The sequence below is a fragment of the Helianthus annuus genome, chromosome 11 (genome assembly GCF_002127325.2).
Source record: "Helianthus annuus cultivar XRQ/B chromosome 11, HanXRQr2.0-SUNRISE, whole genome shotgun sequence".
Taxonomy (NCBI): Eukaryota; Viridiplantae; Streptophyta; class Magnoliopsida; order Asterales; family Asteraceae; genus Helianthus; species Helianthus annuus.
In genome coordinates, this window is record NC_035443.2 from 4,941,957 (window position 1) to 4,959,652 (window position 17,696).

The 17,696-nt window shown below is 44.5% G+C and overlaps 2 protein-coding genes across 2 annotated transcripts; one reads left to right on the forward strand and one right to left on the reverse strand.

The window, feature by feature from the left end:
- Positions 1-1,173: 1,173 nt before the first annotated feature.
- LOC110887593 lies at positions 1,174-1,950 on the forward strand. Its single transcript, XM_022135171.1, has one exon. It carries the CDS (start codon positions 1,174-1,176, stop codon positions 1,948-1,950), a length of 777 nt encoding a protein of 258 aa, XP_021990863.1.
- Positions 1,951-4,104: 2,154 nt separating this feature from the next.
- On the reverse strand, positions 4,105-4,741 carry LOC110891648. Its single transcript, XM_022139307.2, has one exon. It carries the CDS (start codon positions 4,706-4,708, stop codon positions 4,265-4,267), a length of 444 nt encoding a protein of 147 aa, XP_021994999.1. The 5' UTR covers positions 4,709-4,741; the 3' UTR covers positions 4,105-4,264.
- Between the last annotated feature and the right edge of the window lie 12,955 nt (positions 4,742-17,696).

The window sequence follows — 17,696 nt, forward strand, 5'->3', positions numbered from 1 at the left end:
ATTTTTATTTTCAAAGTGGACTTTGAAAAGGCCTATGATTCTATAAATTGGAAATTTATTTTGTCAAATCTAAAAGCCGTGAACTTTCCACTATTATGGAGAAAATGGATCGGGGCAGGGTTAAAATCGGGAAGAGCATCGGTTTTGGTACATGGGTCACCCTCATCAGAATTTGGGTTGTCTCGTGGATTGAGACAAGGAGATCCATTGTCACCATTTCTATTTATTCTAGCATTAGAGGCTTTAGATGTTATTATGAAGAGGGCAATAGAGAAAGGATTGTTTAAAGGGGTGAAATTACCAAAGGATGGGCCGACAATTTCACACTTATGTTATGCGGATGATGCAATCTTCTTAGGAGAGTGGTCGGAGGCAAATATTAAGAACTTGAATAGAATATTGAGATGTTTTTATTTGTGTTCGGGTTTGAAAGTCAATTTAGGAAAATGTAACCTTTTTGGGGTAGGGGTACAAGACGATGAAATAGAAGACATGGCAAAAAATCTGAATTGTAAAGCGGGGAAGACGCCTTTTAATTTCTTGGGTATCCCAATCGGTGCCAATATGAAAAGGGTTAAAAATTGGAAACCGATTGTGGATAAATTCAATTCAAAACTCTCGTCGTGGAAGGCTAGATGGTTATCAATGGCAGGAAGAATTGTCTTAGCAAAGGTTGTGCTAGGTGCACTACCAAACTATTTTTTCTCTATTTTCTTAGCACCAAAGAAAGTCTTCGCGGAACTAGAAACAATAAGAAGGGATTTCGTATGGGGTAAAAAGAATGGAAGAAGTAAAATGAGATGGGTAGCTTGGGAAAAAATTGTAAAGGCGAGAGGATATGGGGGGTTAGGGATCGGAGACATTCGGAGTGCTAATTTAGCACTTATAGCAAAATGGTGGTGGAAATACAAAGAAAATCCTGGAGCATTGTGGGTCAAAGTGGTAGACAGTATTCATTGGAAGCAGAACTCAACTTCGGTCATTCCTACAAAAAATAATTTTGCTGGAACTTGGAAAGACATATGCAGTATCGAAAAAGAATTGACGGCAATGAACTTATCTCTGAATAATAACCTGGTGGCGGCAATAGGCAACGGGAAATGAACGAGGTTTTGGCTGGACATTTGGATCGGAGAACAGCCTTTGAAGGTCCGATTCCCTGCTTTGTACACAATGGCAAAAGACAAAGAAGTAAAAGTAAGTCAATGTTTAAAAGAGGATAGAAGCAGCAGGACTTGGACATGGGAATGGAACCGAGAAAAGAGAAACGAACAGGAGCAGCAACAACACTTGGAACTGGAAAGAATTTTGGCTGATTGCAAGACAGAAAATAAGGAAGACACATGGAGATGGAGGACGAGACGGAGTGAAGAGATCTCAGTGGCATTATTAAGAGACGAAATTAGTAAAAACTCCTTAGACGAAAGAGATACTCCATGGAAACATTGGAACAAGTGGGTACCCCCAAAAGTTAAGCTTTTTATTTGGAGAGCGATAAAACGTGGTATAGTGGTTAAAGTGGAACTTGCACGTAGGGGAATACAATTGGAAGATCGGTTATGTGCACGGTGTAAAAGTGAAGAGGAGTCGGTCGACCATTTGTTAATAAATTGTTTAAAGACCCGGGCAGTGTGGTGGAGTATCATGATATGGCTAAAATTACCAATACTAGAAAATATAACTTCAAGTGAAGAAATATTTGATAAGATAGAAGCATACAGTGGGTCGAAGGAATGGAAGAAGTTAATAAAGGCTATCGCAATGACAACTTTGTGGCAAATTTGGAAATCTAGAAATGACGTTGAGTTCAATAGAAAGGAAGGAATGGTAACAAACTTGGTAGATGAAGTAAAAGAACTGTCGTTCCTTTGGATCAAAGAACGATCAAAATTGAAGACTTTGGTTTGGGAAAGGTGGAAGGATTTCAATATTAGAGATGTCACAAAGTGAGTGTGTTTTCTTGTTTAGCTTAGTCTCTTTTTTCTTATTTGTATCTTGTACTTTCGGGTTTTACAGCTTGCTGACCCTCGTTCTATAATCATAGAATTCTCGCCGTTCAAAAAATTTTTTTGGCCCCCATGATCTCTAGACTTAGGAGCCAAAATGGTTAGTTATAGAAACCATGGGGGCAGATATGTTAAAAATTCTTATTTTAGGCTAATATTGTAAAAGTAATATAACCACAAGGGCCAAAAACGTAATTTACTCTAACTTTAACGTATATGTTGTACTTAGTGAAAAAAAGGTTATATATTCTCTACATATACCAAAAGGAAGTGGGGGAATAGTCCCACGCAGCTGCGTGACACTCCCCTATTGGACCAACAGTTTTATTGTTTTATATTCGTTTTAAAATTGTTTTATATTCGTTTTAAAATTACGGTTTTGTCTTTAGTGGGGGAATAGTGCCACGCAGCTGCGTGGCACTCCCCTATTGGACCAACAGTTTTATTGTTTTATATTCGTTTTAAAATTGTTTTATATTCGTTTTAAAATTACTGTTTTGTCTTTAATTTAAAATAAAATTACGTTTTTGCCTCCAGCTAAAAATAAAATTATGTTTTATCACTCGCTCAAAATTACGATTTTGCCCTCGGTTCAAAATTATGATTTTTTCCCCATATTACAATTACAATTTTGGTCCCAGTTCAAAATAATTTTTGCTTTTGCCCCAAACTAAAAATAACGACTTTGCATTTTCGCCCCGTTTCAAAAATTATGATTTCACCTCCAGTTTAAAATTATGTTTTTACCCGGTTCAAAATAAAACTATGCTTTTGCCCCTATTCAAAATTACGAATTTGCCCTCAGTTCAAAATTTTGATTTTGCCCCAACTCAAATTAAAAATATAGTTTTGTCCCCAGCTTGAAATTACGATTTTGTCCTTAGTGCAAAGTTATATTACGATTTTGTCTCCGGTTCAAATTTATAGTATTGCCATCACTTTAACTTTTGCCAAATTAAGATTTTACCCAACTCAACAAATACAACTTTACCCTCAGTTCAAATTACAGTATTGCTATCGTTTTAGTTTTTTTAGCAAAACTATAAAAGTGTTTTTTTATTAGTTGACTGGATTTAATTTTTTCCATGTCAAGGAGCTTCCTAAAACTCGCTCATTAATCCTTACAAACTACAGTTTTGCCCTGAGCTCAGAACTACGATCTTGTCATTGTTTAGTTTTTTTTTTCCCTAAGAAAGCTATAATAGTGTTTTTTTAATTGATTGAGAATTATTCGGCCATCGCCCCGCAACGCGGGCGGTGGCATTAACTAGTTTTCATACATACCCCACAAAAAATATATTGAAATTCAAACAAATTGGTTTTAAATTCCTACTTGCCCACAATTTCCCTAGTCCCACCATCATATTTTACTAATTACATGTTACATCAACATTTAATACAAGCTTTTAATGCCAAAAGTTTAAAGAGTTAAGACCAAGTCCAATAACATTTCAATTATAAAATTATGATTAGTTGTATAAACGTACCTACTCTCAAAATTTTAATCGCAATCTTTAGTTAAAACATCAAATCAATTAGGGTTTTTTTGTCGTGTAAAATTGAAAATATTACTAATATAGTAAGTTGAAAGAGAATATACAACAAATAAAAAAAAACAAAAAGAAAAAAACCGAAGGCGTTTAATTTTTTTTTGACAAAGCAGGGGTGTTAAACGGGTCGTATTCGCAGGTTGGTGGGTTCAACTTGACCCGAACCCAAAAAATTTTTAGGAACCCGAACGCGACCCATTCAACCCGATTCCCCCCCCCCCCCCCCCGGGCAAATTAGTATATTAAAAGTAAAATTTACCAAAAAAACACAAATGTATATAATACAATTACATTTAAATTATAAAATCTTATGTGATTTTCTCTTTTTAAGTTATAATTACGGCATAAAATACACACACAACCCGTCAACCCAACCGGGTTAACCCGACCCGTTTAGCTAAACGGGTTCATGAGTTCAATTTGAACCTAACCCGAACCCGTTTAAACTAAACCCAAACCCACAAATTTCGTGTTAGGTTCGTTTTGGATTCTTGGGTCGTGTCAGATGTTTACACCTATGAAAATAGGCATATATTAGCCGGTAAACATAGAAAAAACCGATTTTTGTTATGTATTGAATCAAAAACCGATTACAATCAATTATCTTTGATATATACAATGAAATTAAAAACACAACAAGGGTTCATTAAAATTCAAATTAAAATCAGCAATTAGACAAAAGAAAAATAAAATTAAACCTACATATTCTCATGCATGTACTCTTGAAACTGCATGACTTTTGCTCCTAAGAAACATCGGATCACTACTTAATCTAAAATCATCCGTGTAATGAAAACTCCCCTCTTCATCGATCCGACCGATCGCCACGCTTTGACTACGTGGCACTTGCGTAGTCGTTGACTGTTGGGTCTGTTGCCGGCCAATACGATCAGGAATATGATCCAACTTATTACCCAAACTTTTGGTGGAAGCAATCCTCACCAGCTCGGCGTAATCCTCGCTGGCTCTTGACGAAGTCGTGCTGTAGCTTTTCGGCAGGGCCGACGTGTAAGGGCCCGTCGAGCCGCTCATGCCGGATGCACATGAGTACATGCCAGAGATGTACAAGTCTCGGATCTTGTACACAACTTTTACTGGTGCCTTTAGAACCCTAATTGCAATTGAGGGTTTTTGGGTCTTTTTTGTATCCATTAATTTTTGATGAAAAATAAGATGAAGGAGGTGATGATTAATGTGGAAGAACGCTTTTTTATAGATGTTTGAAACTCTTGCATATTAAAAAATAAAAAAAAAGGTAATTTAATTTATTCATTGCCGTGATCATGGAGTATATATGGAAAAGGTCAAACAAATGAATTATTGATGAAAAAAAGACTTATATAATTCTAAAGGCATGCATAATTTTTTTTAGATGTCATTGTATAATGTATGCAGATGATTTAATTATTTGGTGAGAAGATTATACAATCTAATTATGAATATATTTTTTTTGTCGCCATTCAATCCAAGTTTATGTAGGTTTTGTTTTGTCTTACAATTTAATTGTTTCATAATGTTTCATAATACTATTATGTGACATTCCGGCCGACTTTATTTGTCCATTCAAGTTACAAATAAGATAAAACTTGTAATACGCATCTTGGTTGTAAGACTGTTGTGTGGAGGTGGTTTATCAGTTGGTGATGGTCTGCTATGTAAGTAGTTACGTCATCGGGGGTCTATCACCTCATTATGTAACGAGAACGCTTTTAAATATTGTTGTTCTTTGCTTGCCGGAACATAATTATCGTTAACCTCATCTTCGTCATAATTACATTGTTTGATTTTTTTAAAGAGTTTGTGATCTTTTAGAGAGTGTGGGTGAGTATATTTTAAAAAAATGAGGGTTTGATTGGTTAATATAATAAATAACTTTTTTTTTTTTTTTTGTAAAATAGTCGTTGTAACGGCTAAATTGACCAAGAGGGGCTCGTCCAGTGGCGGAACTAGAAGAAATATTCAGGGGTATCCCAAATTTTTTTACCATACATTTATAGAACCGAATTTTTTTTTACCTGCATTACGGGGCGGGGCCGATCCTGAAAATTTAAGTGCCCTGGTGAAGGGGTATGGTCCCAGATCTCGCGTCAGCATCGACCGCGAGTGACCATTACCCTTATCAAAACCCCCACTAGCTAACAACCCACTTGTGCCCATGCGGTAACGCATCAACACAAGGGTTGAATCCAATCTATCTAGTAGCAAAGGAGGACTTACATGGAACAGGAGAACGGTAGAGTGATGCGACATAGCATCACATCTGGTGTACGAAAACGGAAGTATTCACAGCGACGCGACATCGCACCACGTCCAGTGAACACTTCTATCAATACAGGAAAGCCTTACCTTAGGCATAGAAGAAGATGAACGTAGTGGTACGGCTGACACCGCACCATACGGACATTTTCGTCACGACAAGGGATGCAGGCAAGACGACGATGCGGCTAGCACCGCATCTCGCGTATTCCTTGATCACAAGTAAGAGACGCGGTAACTTCAGATGTTACCGCACGTAGCGATGCGGCTTGCACCGCATCCTATGTACTCAAGCAAGTGGTACTGACACCACAGTGCAAGTGGCACCAATGACAGTTACCTGTCAGAGCTACGTAAGCAATGGACTGACGTGGCGTAACCTCCATAACCGACGAGCCTGACACACCTGAAAAGGGGCAGCACGTCGTCAGTCCATCCATCATCATCCTCCTCCACTCCTCGGCTATAAATACCAACCCCAAACCAGGTTTGAGGTATCTTCTCACAACTCTCTCACTATTACTACTATCTTACTTTGCTTCCCAAGCAAACTACTGATTCTCACGCCGGAGAGTGGTAACAAGGAGCACCCCCCACCCCATCCTCCTTGTTACGAGTCACGGCTTGTTTCCTTGTGCAGGAGATCAACCACCGGTGATCCAGCCAGCGATCCTCGAGAGGAAGGGATTAACCCTTCTTGACGAGACCAGTGAGTTAACCCTGCCCGGTTAACCATTGTTTCATCATTGGCGCCCACCGCTACTCTTAGCATTTTCTAAATCATCCTTTTTCCTCTCTCACGATCATGACTGATCACCAAAACAACACTGCGGATAACCAAAATCCTCCAATCCCAAACCCGGTAGGGGTCAATGCCTCGACCTCCCAACCCGGACACATTGGCACGTCCACACAAAGGAGCCCCTCCTTTATGTTCGGACATGACTTATCACAGTTCCCATCTGTGATCCCACCAGGCACGACAATTCATGCCTGGTACGAGCAGCAGGCAGCTACGCTGACTGCAGCATACAACCGCGCTTGTACTGAAGCGAATATACGAGCTGGGCTTCCCCCAGCACCGCACACCCCTGTTGAGCGTATTTTACAATACGACGGCAGGATCCATTCACGCCCGGCTTCAAGAAGCCGGCGTGAAGAAAGGGGATCGTCTTACTGTTCGGTCCACACCCTCAACGAGAATGATTCCTCATACGGGTCCCACACCAGAGGACCGGTACACACCCGCCTTGGCCCCCATGGCGAGGACAGGAGGCGATCAACCTCCAGACGCAGCCCCGGCATTCAGAGCCGATTGGGCCCGCAACCATACACCGAAGGGTACGGTCATACCGACCCTGACGACCATAGCTACCGCGGTGATTCGCATGACACCAGTAGCAGACCGGGAGGACGCAACTATGTTCCTCCCAGTCACCCCCGCAACACATACCTTAGGGCGGCAAAGCGCCCTGCGAACGAACCATACAGGCCAAAGGCAGCGGCCGAAAATTCCAAGTTCGGCACGCGGATTGCCAACGCCCAGGTCACCACGACAAAGTTCCCATTCAACGTTGGGAAATACAATGGTTCGACCGACCCGGACGACCACATGAACGTTTTCATAGGCGCGGGCATCAACGGCCAGTGGGACGAACCCACTTGGTGCAATTTTTTCCCCCAGACCCTTACGGGCCTGGCCAGGGCATGGTTCGATTCTTTGCCAGTGGGATCACTGGATTCATTCGAGGACTTGCGTACCAAGTTCCTCGCACATTTTTGCCAGCAGCGACGCCACGAACGAGATTCGTGTGACGTCATGAACATCTGGCGAAGGAACGACGAATCGCTCGAAGCATTCGTCGTCCGTTATAATAAAGAATGCCTGGAGATAGGTGACGTGGCAGACCAGATGGCACGAAACCACTTCATCCGGGCCGTCAAAGACAGAGAGATGATCATGACCATCTCTGGCAAGGAGGGCTTGCCCAAAAAATGGGAAGATGTCATGACTGCGGTCAAGAAATACGCCCAGACACAGCGGTCACTCGAACCGCATGTAGCAAAGGCAAAGCCCCAAGCCGAAACATCCCAACAAGGGTCCAAGCGTAACAATAAACGCAACCGGGACGTTGGAAATCGCGATATTTCCAAACCATACTTCCCGCAAACCAACACGTTCGACCCAAAGAACTACAACCCCGCCCGAGACAATCGGGCGTCCAAGAAAGAATCTCGGGACCGCAACTGGACCGAGATCACCATGTCGCCAAGTGAGGTCCTCCTTGCGGACCCACAGTTCTTGCGACCGGCCCAACCAATGAAGTCCAAGAAAAATCAGGACCTCACACTCTACTGTGAGTACCACAAGGACTCGGGCCACACCACCAACAGCTGCATCAGTCTCCGACTGGAGATTGAGCGCGCCTTAAAGGAGGGGAAACTGCAACATCTTTTGCCAGGTGGGCAAAAACCCACCAAGCGCATTACCCCTCACGGCGAAGGTACCTCCTCCGGGAAACGAACCATGCACGTGGCTTCCACCCACATGATCCACGGAGGCAAGGGCAGGCCGCGGAAAGCGGCAAGAAGGCCGGAATGTGATTGGAAGGACGAACAAGTCGTCTTTCCAAAAGTCCGAGGCGGACCGCGCGATAGGCGCGCCGTCGTCATTTCAGGCCAACTGGCACACTACTGCACCGAGCGTCTATTCATCGACCCGGGCAGTACATCTGATATAATCTACGAACAATGCTTTAATCAGTTCGACCAGGAGGACAAAGATCGGTTGCAAGCAGTAGATTACCCGTTAACCGGGTTCGCAGGGGAAACTGTCTTTCCCCTAGGCCAGATTACTTTTCCTGTGCGTCTTTCCAGCGGAAACCGCACAAGGACAGAAGAGGTGAACTTCATGGTTTTACCTCACACCTCCAGATATGACGTACTCCTCGGGAGAGAATCCCAAGGAGATTTCAATATGATTACGTCGGTCCCCCACTCTGCGGTTGGTTTCCCAACCGAATCGGGGGTCGCGATAATCTATGCCCGCAGAGACGTCATGATGTCGGACGAAGTACGTCCGACCAAGGTCGCAAGGCCCACCCCCAATGACCAGCCAGAAAAATGGGTTCTCAACGCGAGATACCCAGAACAAAAGGTCACATTGGGTCACGCCTAAGGCTGGCAATAGGTAACCTGTAGGTAACCTGCTAAGACACGATAACAAAAAAGTACACCATGTGATATTTTACGTTTTTAAAAATAATCAAAATTTGAAAGTTAGGATCCATTATTTCTCCTTCAAGGTGTATAAGATATACATCTGTCTTATAGACATTGGATATAAAGTAGTTAAACGAGTCGTGTTCATGTTTAAAATTTTTGTTGTTCGCGTTATCAGATACCTGTTAAACCTGCTAAGACACGATTTGCCAGCCATGGTCACGCCTTGTCCCCGACCGCCAAAGCGCAACTGAAGCAGCTCCTCTTCAGGAACCAAGACATCTTCGCGTGGACACCCGCAGACATGACCGGGGTCCCACGTGATATTGCGCAACATCACTTGAATACCATGCCAGGTATCAAGCCAGTGATCCAAGGCCAACGCCACCTTGGGTCAGCTAAAAATCAGGCGATGCAAGAGCAGATCGAAGAACTGCTCTCCGCAGGCATCCTGCGGGAAGTTAAATACCAGACTTGGTTGTCCAACCCAGTCATGGTAGAAAAACCGTCCGGGGGCTGGCGCATGTGCGTCGATTACAAAGACCTTAACAAAGCCTGCCCCAAGGATTGTTACGCGCTTCCAGAAATCGACGAAAAGGTCGATAATCTCGCACCATTCAGGTGGAAGTGTTTCCTCGATTGCTACAAAGGATACCATCAGGTACAAATGGCAATCGAGGATGAAGACAAAACGGCATTCCGGACTCCCACCGGAAATTACTGCTATACAAAAATGCCGTTTGGGTTGCGCAACGCGGGCTCAACCTACCAAAAGTTGATGAACGACACTTTCCGCGGCCAAATAAGCAAAAGTGTCGAAATCTACATGGACGACCTGGTCGTCATGAGCATGGAAGAAGATACCATGCTCACAGATATCGAAAGAACATTCCAAACTCTGCGAAGCGTTAACATAAAGCTCAATCCAGGGAAATGCTCGTTTGGAATGGAAGAAGGCAAATTCCTTGGGTTCATCGTGACTAAAGATAGATTCAAGGTAAACCCGGAGAAGGTCCAGGCGATCGAGCGCATGCCATCGCCTTCATCAATGAAGGATATGCAACGGCTAGCCGGCAGGCTAGCGGCACTTAACAGATTCTTAGCCAACCACGCAGCTAAGTCTTATCCGTTCATCAAGACCCTGCGGAGCTGTTCAAAGAAAGAACAATTCCAGTGGACCGCAGAGGCCGAACAGGCCTTCCGGGAAATGAAGGAGTGTTTGATACAACTCCCAACTTTAACCGCACCACGCAAGGATGAGCCACTCATACTATACCTATCCGCCGCGGACAACGCGGTGGTGCGGTACTAATTGTGGAGCGAAAGGGGGTTCAAACACCCATCTACTACATCAGCAAGATGCTCAACGACCCAGAGACGAGGTACTCAATAATGGAGAAATTGGTGCTAGCATTAGTGCACGCTTCAAGATGGTTGCGACGCTACTTCGTAAACCATGTCACACCCCCAAAATCCCACCTGCGGAGTACTACCGCTTGGAGGCGTGACTGACCAGGATCCAGCCACCAATCATACTGAACGAGCATATAAATAGTTATAAAAGTTTAACCATCATGATTGGTGTTTCAAAACAACAAGATTAAGTTGCAAGCGGAAGCATAAGTTTAAAGTTATAACATAAGTTCCAAAAGTTTCAAGTTTAACATAGTCTTGTAGCAATCCCTGTCCCACAACGATCCTCCTCCATGCAAGCTCCCACTGAGTACCTATGGTCCTGCAAAGCATGTAGTAACGAGTCAACAACTAGTTGAGTGAGTTCACGGGTGGGCGTTCGTTTTAGTTGTTTCGAAAACAGTTTACTTTATCTGGCATCCTGCCGTGGGGGTTACCCCATAGTTTAAAAAGACGTGACCAGTTCATTCCCAGTTACTCCGGCACTCCGGCCGTGGGGGCTACCCCATGTAGTTATCAGGCATTTCGGCCGTGGGGGCTACCCCATGTACATCATCTGGCTCTCCAGCCGTGGGGGCTACCCCATGTGTATACTAGACTCGTTACCGTATCGATTGCTGACTGTAGTCATGTTTATGTGCCCTGAAAACATCAATGTCTATCATCATTGACGTGCCCCAGATCCATTAGTTCACGCCCGTCCTCTGCGGCACGGTGTGAGGCTTGTCAGACCTAAATAGCGCTATCTAACTAATGACCCGCTCGCCATTGGCCCGGCGATTAGTCGATACAAAAAGGAGGGACTTCGTGATAGAGTTTTAGTCTAGTACGTTTATCCGTCCATCCGGACGAGGAATCACATTCCTGAACCACTGACGTCCTACCCAAAGGTAGACGAGGAACCCACGTTCCTGAATCCCGTTCCCAACCCAGGGAATCCCATGCTTTGTAAAGGGTGTGAACTCACCTCGGTTTGCTCGGCAGTTAATCACAGAAAGTCAATCAAGTCGCAAGTAGTCAATAACGTCCTAACACGGATATCACGTATAATCAGATTCGAACCAAGTAGTGTACAAATGTTCAACACGCATGGAAATCACGTATAATCAGTAACAGTTCACAGTTAACATTCAAACACAATCCACAGTCCAAACAGTTGGGCTCGTGATAACAGGCCCAAATAACCAATCAACCGTAGCACAGAAGTTCATAAGTCCGGCCCACTAACTAAGGCCCAAAGTGTGGTCTCGAGTCGCAACCGGACTCGCAAGCATGGTCTCGAGTCATGCTGTGTGTTGATCATGGATGGTTGCGAGTCGCAACTGGTGTCGCAACCATGATTTCGGTTCATCATGCTGAGGTCTCGAGTCGCAACGGGACTCGTATCCTGTGGTTTCGGCTTGTCCTGTTATGGTTGCGAGTCGCAACCGCGTGGTCTCGAGTCATCACGCTGTGGTTGCGAGTCGCAACGGGTGATTGCGAGTCGGTAAGCTGTCGTTTTCAAGTTCACGTGTTGATGCAGGTGTAGTCAGATTAGTGGTACAATATAATCAGGCCCAAATCCGGAAATAACCAATAGCATTCCACTAACAGTTTTCCTAATCAGGTTACTAGTCAAATGTGGATCAAAATCACAAGGGTTTTCATATTCTTAACTATCATTCAAAGTGTTCTTCACATATTCAAAGCATATTCATCAAGTTCATAACATTTTCAACACTTATATCAACCACAACTATGAATAATCATCAAGACACTTAGCATAACATACAACTCGGTTTCCCTATAGGTCCGATTTCATCACAAGTGCAACCCAATTTCATCATTCATTTTTAACATACAATGAATCTATTTTTTTTTTTTTCAACATCAACATTTATGCATAGTTCCACACATAACAAGATCATTCATGAACCGATTTCTTTTCAAATATCATGCATAACTCAACTACCATATTATCACATAATCTTGTCATACATTTATAAACACATCATGAACATTTTTAACACTAAGCATACAACAATAACCAACAAGAAATGCTAACCGGTTGATGGGGTGTGTGTGTGTGTCGATCCAAAGTCCAAATCCGAGAGTTTCTTGTGTCAACCGAGTGGATCCGAGAGTCTTGGAGGTGTGTTAGTGTTCTTAAGGCTTAGAGAGAAAAGTAGGAGAGTGTGTGGGTGTAATGTTCAACAAATGGTAAAAACTAACTAAGGCATGGTATATATAGTCAAGTTCCAAGAGTGTGCACCCTTAGTGGGTTTCGAGTGGGGGTTCACGGCCCAATGGCCCAACCGGCCACAAGGTTCTCGGCCCAAAGGCCTATTCGGTCACTATTCACTCGAGACCTCTTGGTCTCGAGTCGGGTCCGTTGTTTCGTGTCGGGTTCTCGGTTCACATATAACACGTACACACATATATATATATACAATACACACATAACAAAGCACTTATCACATAAAAAGGTTCACGTTATCATTTAACTAGTCACATAACGTACAAGCAAGTTACAACGAAAGGTTCTAAATTTCGAGTTGTCACATCATCCCCAAGTTGAAAGAAATTTCGTCCCGAAATTTGACGGCACTCACTGAGGAAGCTAGTCAAGTTGTAAGGTTTTCCCGGTTTTCCTGGGGTGTCACATCCACCCCCCGTTGATCTGGAATTTCGTCCCGAAATTCCGTAGCTTCAGCCTCAGTAGCGTTTGTACTGTTCTCAAACAGTTGGGGATACTTTTGTTTCATCCGATCTTCGCGCTCCCAGGTAAACTCTGGGCCGCGACGTGAGTTCCAACGAACTCGAACAAGAGGTATTCTAGAGCTCTTGAGGACCTTAACATCCCGGTCCGTGATCTCGACAGGTTCTTCGACGAATTTCAACTGTTCGTCGATCGTGAGTTCCTTCAGAGGAACTACGTGCGTCTCATCTGACAGACACTTCTTCAGATTCGACACATGGAAAACGTTGTGAACTGCACCGAGTTCTGCTGGTAATTTCAGTCTGTAGGCCACCTTGCCTATTTTCTCAAGGATTTCAAAAGGTCCAACGTATCGTGGGTTGAGTTTGCCGCGTTTACCAAAACGAACCACACCCTTCCAGGGTGAAACTTTGAGTAATACCCGCTCCCCAACCTGGAGCTCAAGTGGTTTCCTGCCCTTATCGGCGTAGGCCTTCTGACGGTCACGAGCCGCCGCCATGCGTTGTCGTATCTGAGCAATCCGCTCAGTAGTGTCTACCACATGTTCTGGACCAGTGATTTGACTATCCCCCACCTCTGCCCAACAGAGGGGTGACCGGCATTTACGTCCGTACAATGCCTCAAACGGAGCAGCTTTAATGCTGGTGTGGTAGCTGTTATTATACGAAAATTCCACGAGTGGCAGATGCCTTTCCCAGCTGTTGCCAAAGTCGATTACACAAGCGCGAAGCATGTCTTCTAAAGTCTGAATAGTTCGCTCGGACTGCCCGTCCGTCTGTGGGTGATACGCTGTGCTCATATCAAGACGTGAGCCAAAAGACTTGTGCATTGCCTGCCACAGTTCCGAAGTAAAACGTGCATCTCGATCAGAGATGATAGAAGTGGGCACCCCGTGCCTCGAAACAACTTCCTTGAGGTATATTTCCGCCAGAGTGGAGAACTTATCCGTTTCCTTGATTGCCAAAAAGTGTGCGGATTTTGTGAGTCGATCCACGATCACCCAGATAGTATCGTTTCCGCGCTGTGATCTAGGTAGGCCAGTAACGAAATCCATGGAAATTTGCTCCCATTTCCATTGTGGTATCTCTGGTTGCTGAAGTAGGCCTGAAGGTTTCTGATATTCCGTCTTGACTCGCGCACAAGTCAAACACTTGCTGACATAAGTTGCTATGTGGGCCTTCATGCTAGGCCACCAATACGTGGTTTTAATATCGTGGTACATCTTGTCCGAACCAGGGTGTACCGAGTAGCGAGATTTGTGCGCTTCATCCATCACAAGTTCTCGTAAGTCGCCATAGAGTGGGACCCAAATGCGTCCTGTTACATAATAAGCACCGTCTTCCTTCTGTTCTAAACGTTGTCTTGACCCGCGTAGAGCTTCTGCTCTAACGTTTTCTGGTTTCAGTGCTTCTATCTGAGCAGCTCGTATTTGCGAAGGTAGACTAGAATGGATCGTGAGTTGTAGAGCTCTTACACGTTTAGGCGTAGTGTCCTTTCGACTCAGGGCGTCCGCCACTACATTGGCCTTGCCCGGGTGATACCTGATAGAGCACTCGTAATCATTCAGCAGCTCGACCCATCGTCGCTGCCGCATATTCAGTTCCTTCTGCTTGAATATGTGTTCTAAACTTCTGTGGTCGGTGTAGATGGCGCACTTGGTTCCGTACAGGTAATGCCGCCATAGTTTAAGTGCGAAAACAACAGCTCCCAGCTCTAAATCATGTGTCGTGTAGTTCTTCTCGTGAACTTTAAGTTGTCGTGAGGCGTAAGCTATGACTTTATCTCGTTGCATCAATACACAACCAAGACCTTGAATTGATGCATCACAGTAAACCACAAAATCTTCTGTGCCCTCTGGCAGTGAAAGAATAGGTGCACTACAAAGTCTATCCTTTAGATGCTGAAAAGCTAACTCTTGTGCATTTCCCCAATGGTAAACAACGCCTTTCTGTGTTAACAAAGTGAGAGGCTGCGCGATCTTAGAAAAATCCTTAATGAATCTCCTGTAGTAACCTGCCAATCCCAAGAATTGGCGAATCTCCTTTGGTGTGCGAGGCGCAGGCCAGTTCTTAATAGAGTCCACTTTGGATGGATCAACGTGAATCCCATCCTTGTTCACCACATGCCCTAGGAAATGGACTTCACGAAGCCAGAAGTCGCACTTCGAGAACTTTGCGTAAAGCTGTTCCTTCCGGAGGAGTTCCAAAATAAGTCGTAGATGCTGTTCATGCTCTTCTTTGCTCTTAGAATAGATCAGGATGTCGTCGATAAAGACTATAACAAACTTGTCCAGATACGGTTTGCACACTCGATTCATCAAATCCATAAAAACTGCCGGTGCGTTCGTCAGCCCAAACGGCATGACCAGAAACTCATAGTGCCCATATCGAGTCCTAAAGGCCGTCTTAGAGACATCCTCTTCTCGAACTCTCAACTGGTGATATCCCGATCTCAGATCAATCTTTGAGTAGTAGCTCGACCCCTGCAACTGGTCGAACAAGTCGTCAATACGCGGTAGAGGATAACGATTCTTCACAGTCACCTTGTTGAGTTCGCGATAGTCGATACACATTCTGAAGGTACCATCCTTCTTTTTCACAAATAACACTGGAGCTCCCCAAGGCGATGAGCTAGGACGAATAAAACCCTTATCCAAGAGTTCTTGTAGTTGTGTGGAGAGTTCTTCCAACTCTGATGGCGCTAAACGATAAGGTGCACGGGCTACAGGCGCGGCTCCAGGAGCTAGATCAATCTGAAACTCGACTTGGCGATGGGGCGGAAGACCAGGTAATTCCTCAGGGAATACCTCAGGATAATCGCGTACAACGGGAAAATCTTCTAATTTCTTCTCTTTCTCTGTGGTGTCAGTAACTAGAGCCAAAATCGCAGTGTGGCCCTTTCGTAAGCATTTCTGGGCTTTAAGAAGAGAGATAATGTTCTCAACAGCACTTCTCTTGTCGCCACGAATCATGAGAGGTTCACTACCAAAACCAGGAATACGAACGATCTTCTCGTTGCAAAGAATCTCTGCTCGGTGTTGGGATAACCAATCCATCCCAATGACAACGTCGAAACTACCCAAGACAATAGGAATAAGATCGATGGCGAAGGTCTGGTTAGCGAGAATAAGCTGGCAACCCTTGACTACGTGTGAGGCTTCCAAATTCTTACCATTAGCTAGCTCTACAGTGTGCTTGTCGCTCAGGGGTGTAGGAATACGCTTAAGCATCTTACTAACTTCTAGTGACACATAGCTAGTATCGGCACCCGAATCAAATAAGACTGTAACATAAAAGTCGTCGAGAAGGAACTTACCCGTCACCACGTTGGGATCATTCCTTGCTTCTCCTTGACCAATCACGAACACTCGTCCCCTAGCACCATTGTTGTTCCCATTGTTACCATTCCCCTGATTATTGTTGTTCTGGTTCAGTTGGGGACAATCCTTCTTGAAATGACCTTCAGCTCCACACTGAAAGCACCCTTTGTTGTTGCCCTGCTGCTGTCGCTGGTTTTGCTGAGGTTGCTGACGATTCTGGTTGACGGGATATGCGCTCCTGCAATCCTTTGCAACATGACCAGGCTTGTTGCACCGATGACAGTTGCCCCTGGTGCATGGCCCACTGTGGTGTAGGCTACAACGATTGCACTTGGGGTGATTTCCTTTGTATCCACCATGACTTTGACCACTAGATGACTGCTGACCGGGGCTCTTGTGATCATCCGTCTTTCTCTGCTGAGACTGGGTTTGCACTGAAGTTGAACCCCTGCTTGAAGTTCCATCCCATTTCCGTTTATCCCCACTAGAAGCACCAGAAGTAGTTGCAGCACCTATACGCTTCGGTAACTTGTTCTGCTCCACCGCTTGATCAGTAAGACGGTGAGCCAACTGTACAACCTGCTGGATAGTAGTCAACCTCGCTGAAGTCACATGACTTTGGATCTCTGGCACCAAGCCCTTGAGATAGAGTTCAATTCGCTTATACGGAGGATCCACCATAGTAGGACACAACAAGGCAAGCTCATGCGATCTCTTAGTGTATGCCTCAATTTCTGATCCTGACATCTTGAGATTGTAAAACTCATCCTCCAGTTTGTGAATGTCGTCACGACTGCAGTATTCCTCCCTGATCATTTCCTTGAAGTTTTCCCATGGGGTGGCGTTGGCAGCAACCAACCCTAACATCTGCACTTGGGCATTCCACCACGTGAGAGCCAAACCCTCGAGAGTACCAGTAGCATACTTCACCCTGCGCGCTTCAGGGCATTCACACATTTCGAACACAGACTCCAGTTTCTCAAACCAGTGTAGGAGACCTACTGCTCCTTCAGTTCCGCTAAAAGTCGTGGGTCGACAGTCCATAAAGGTCTTAAAAGTGCACACCGGTGCCTGACCTAAGGTAGGTGAAAGAAAAGACAGAGTTTAACACAAAGGTTGGTTCACGAGAGTAGGATCCAAATGATCCTAGAACATTTCGGACTGCAGGATATACCTCCTGCGTTTGCAGCTGCGAGCGCTGCGGCAACTCGCTCGTTGATCAAAGCCGTCAA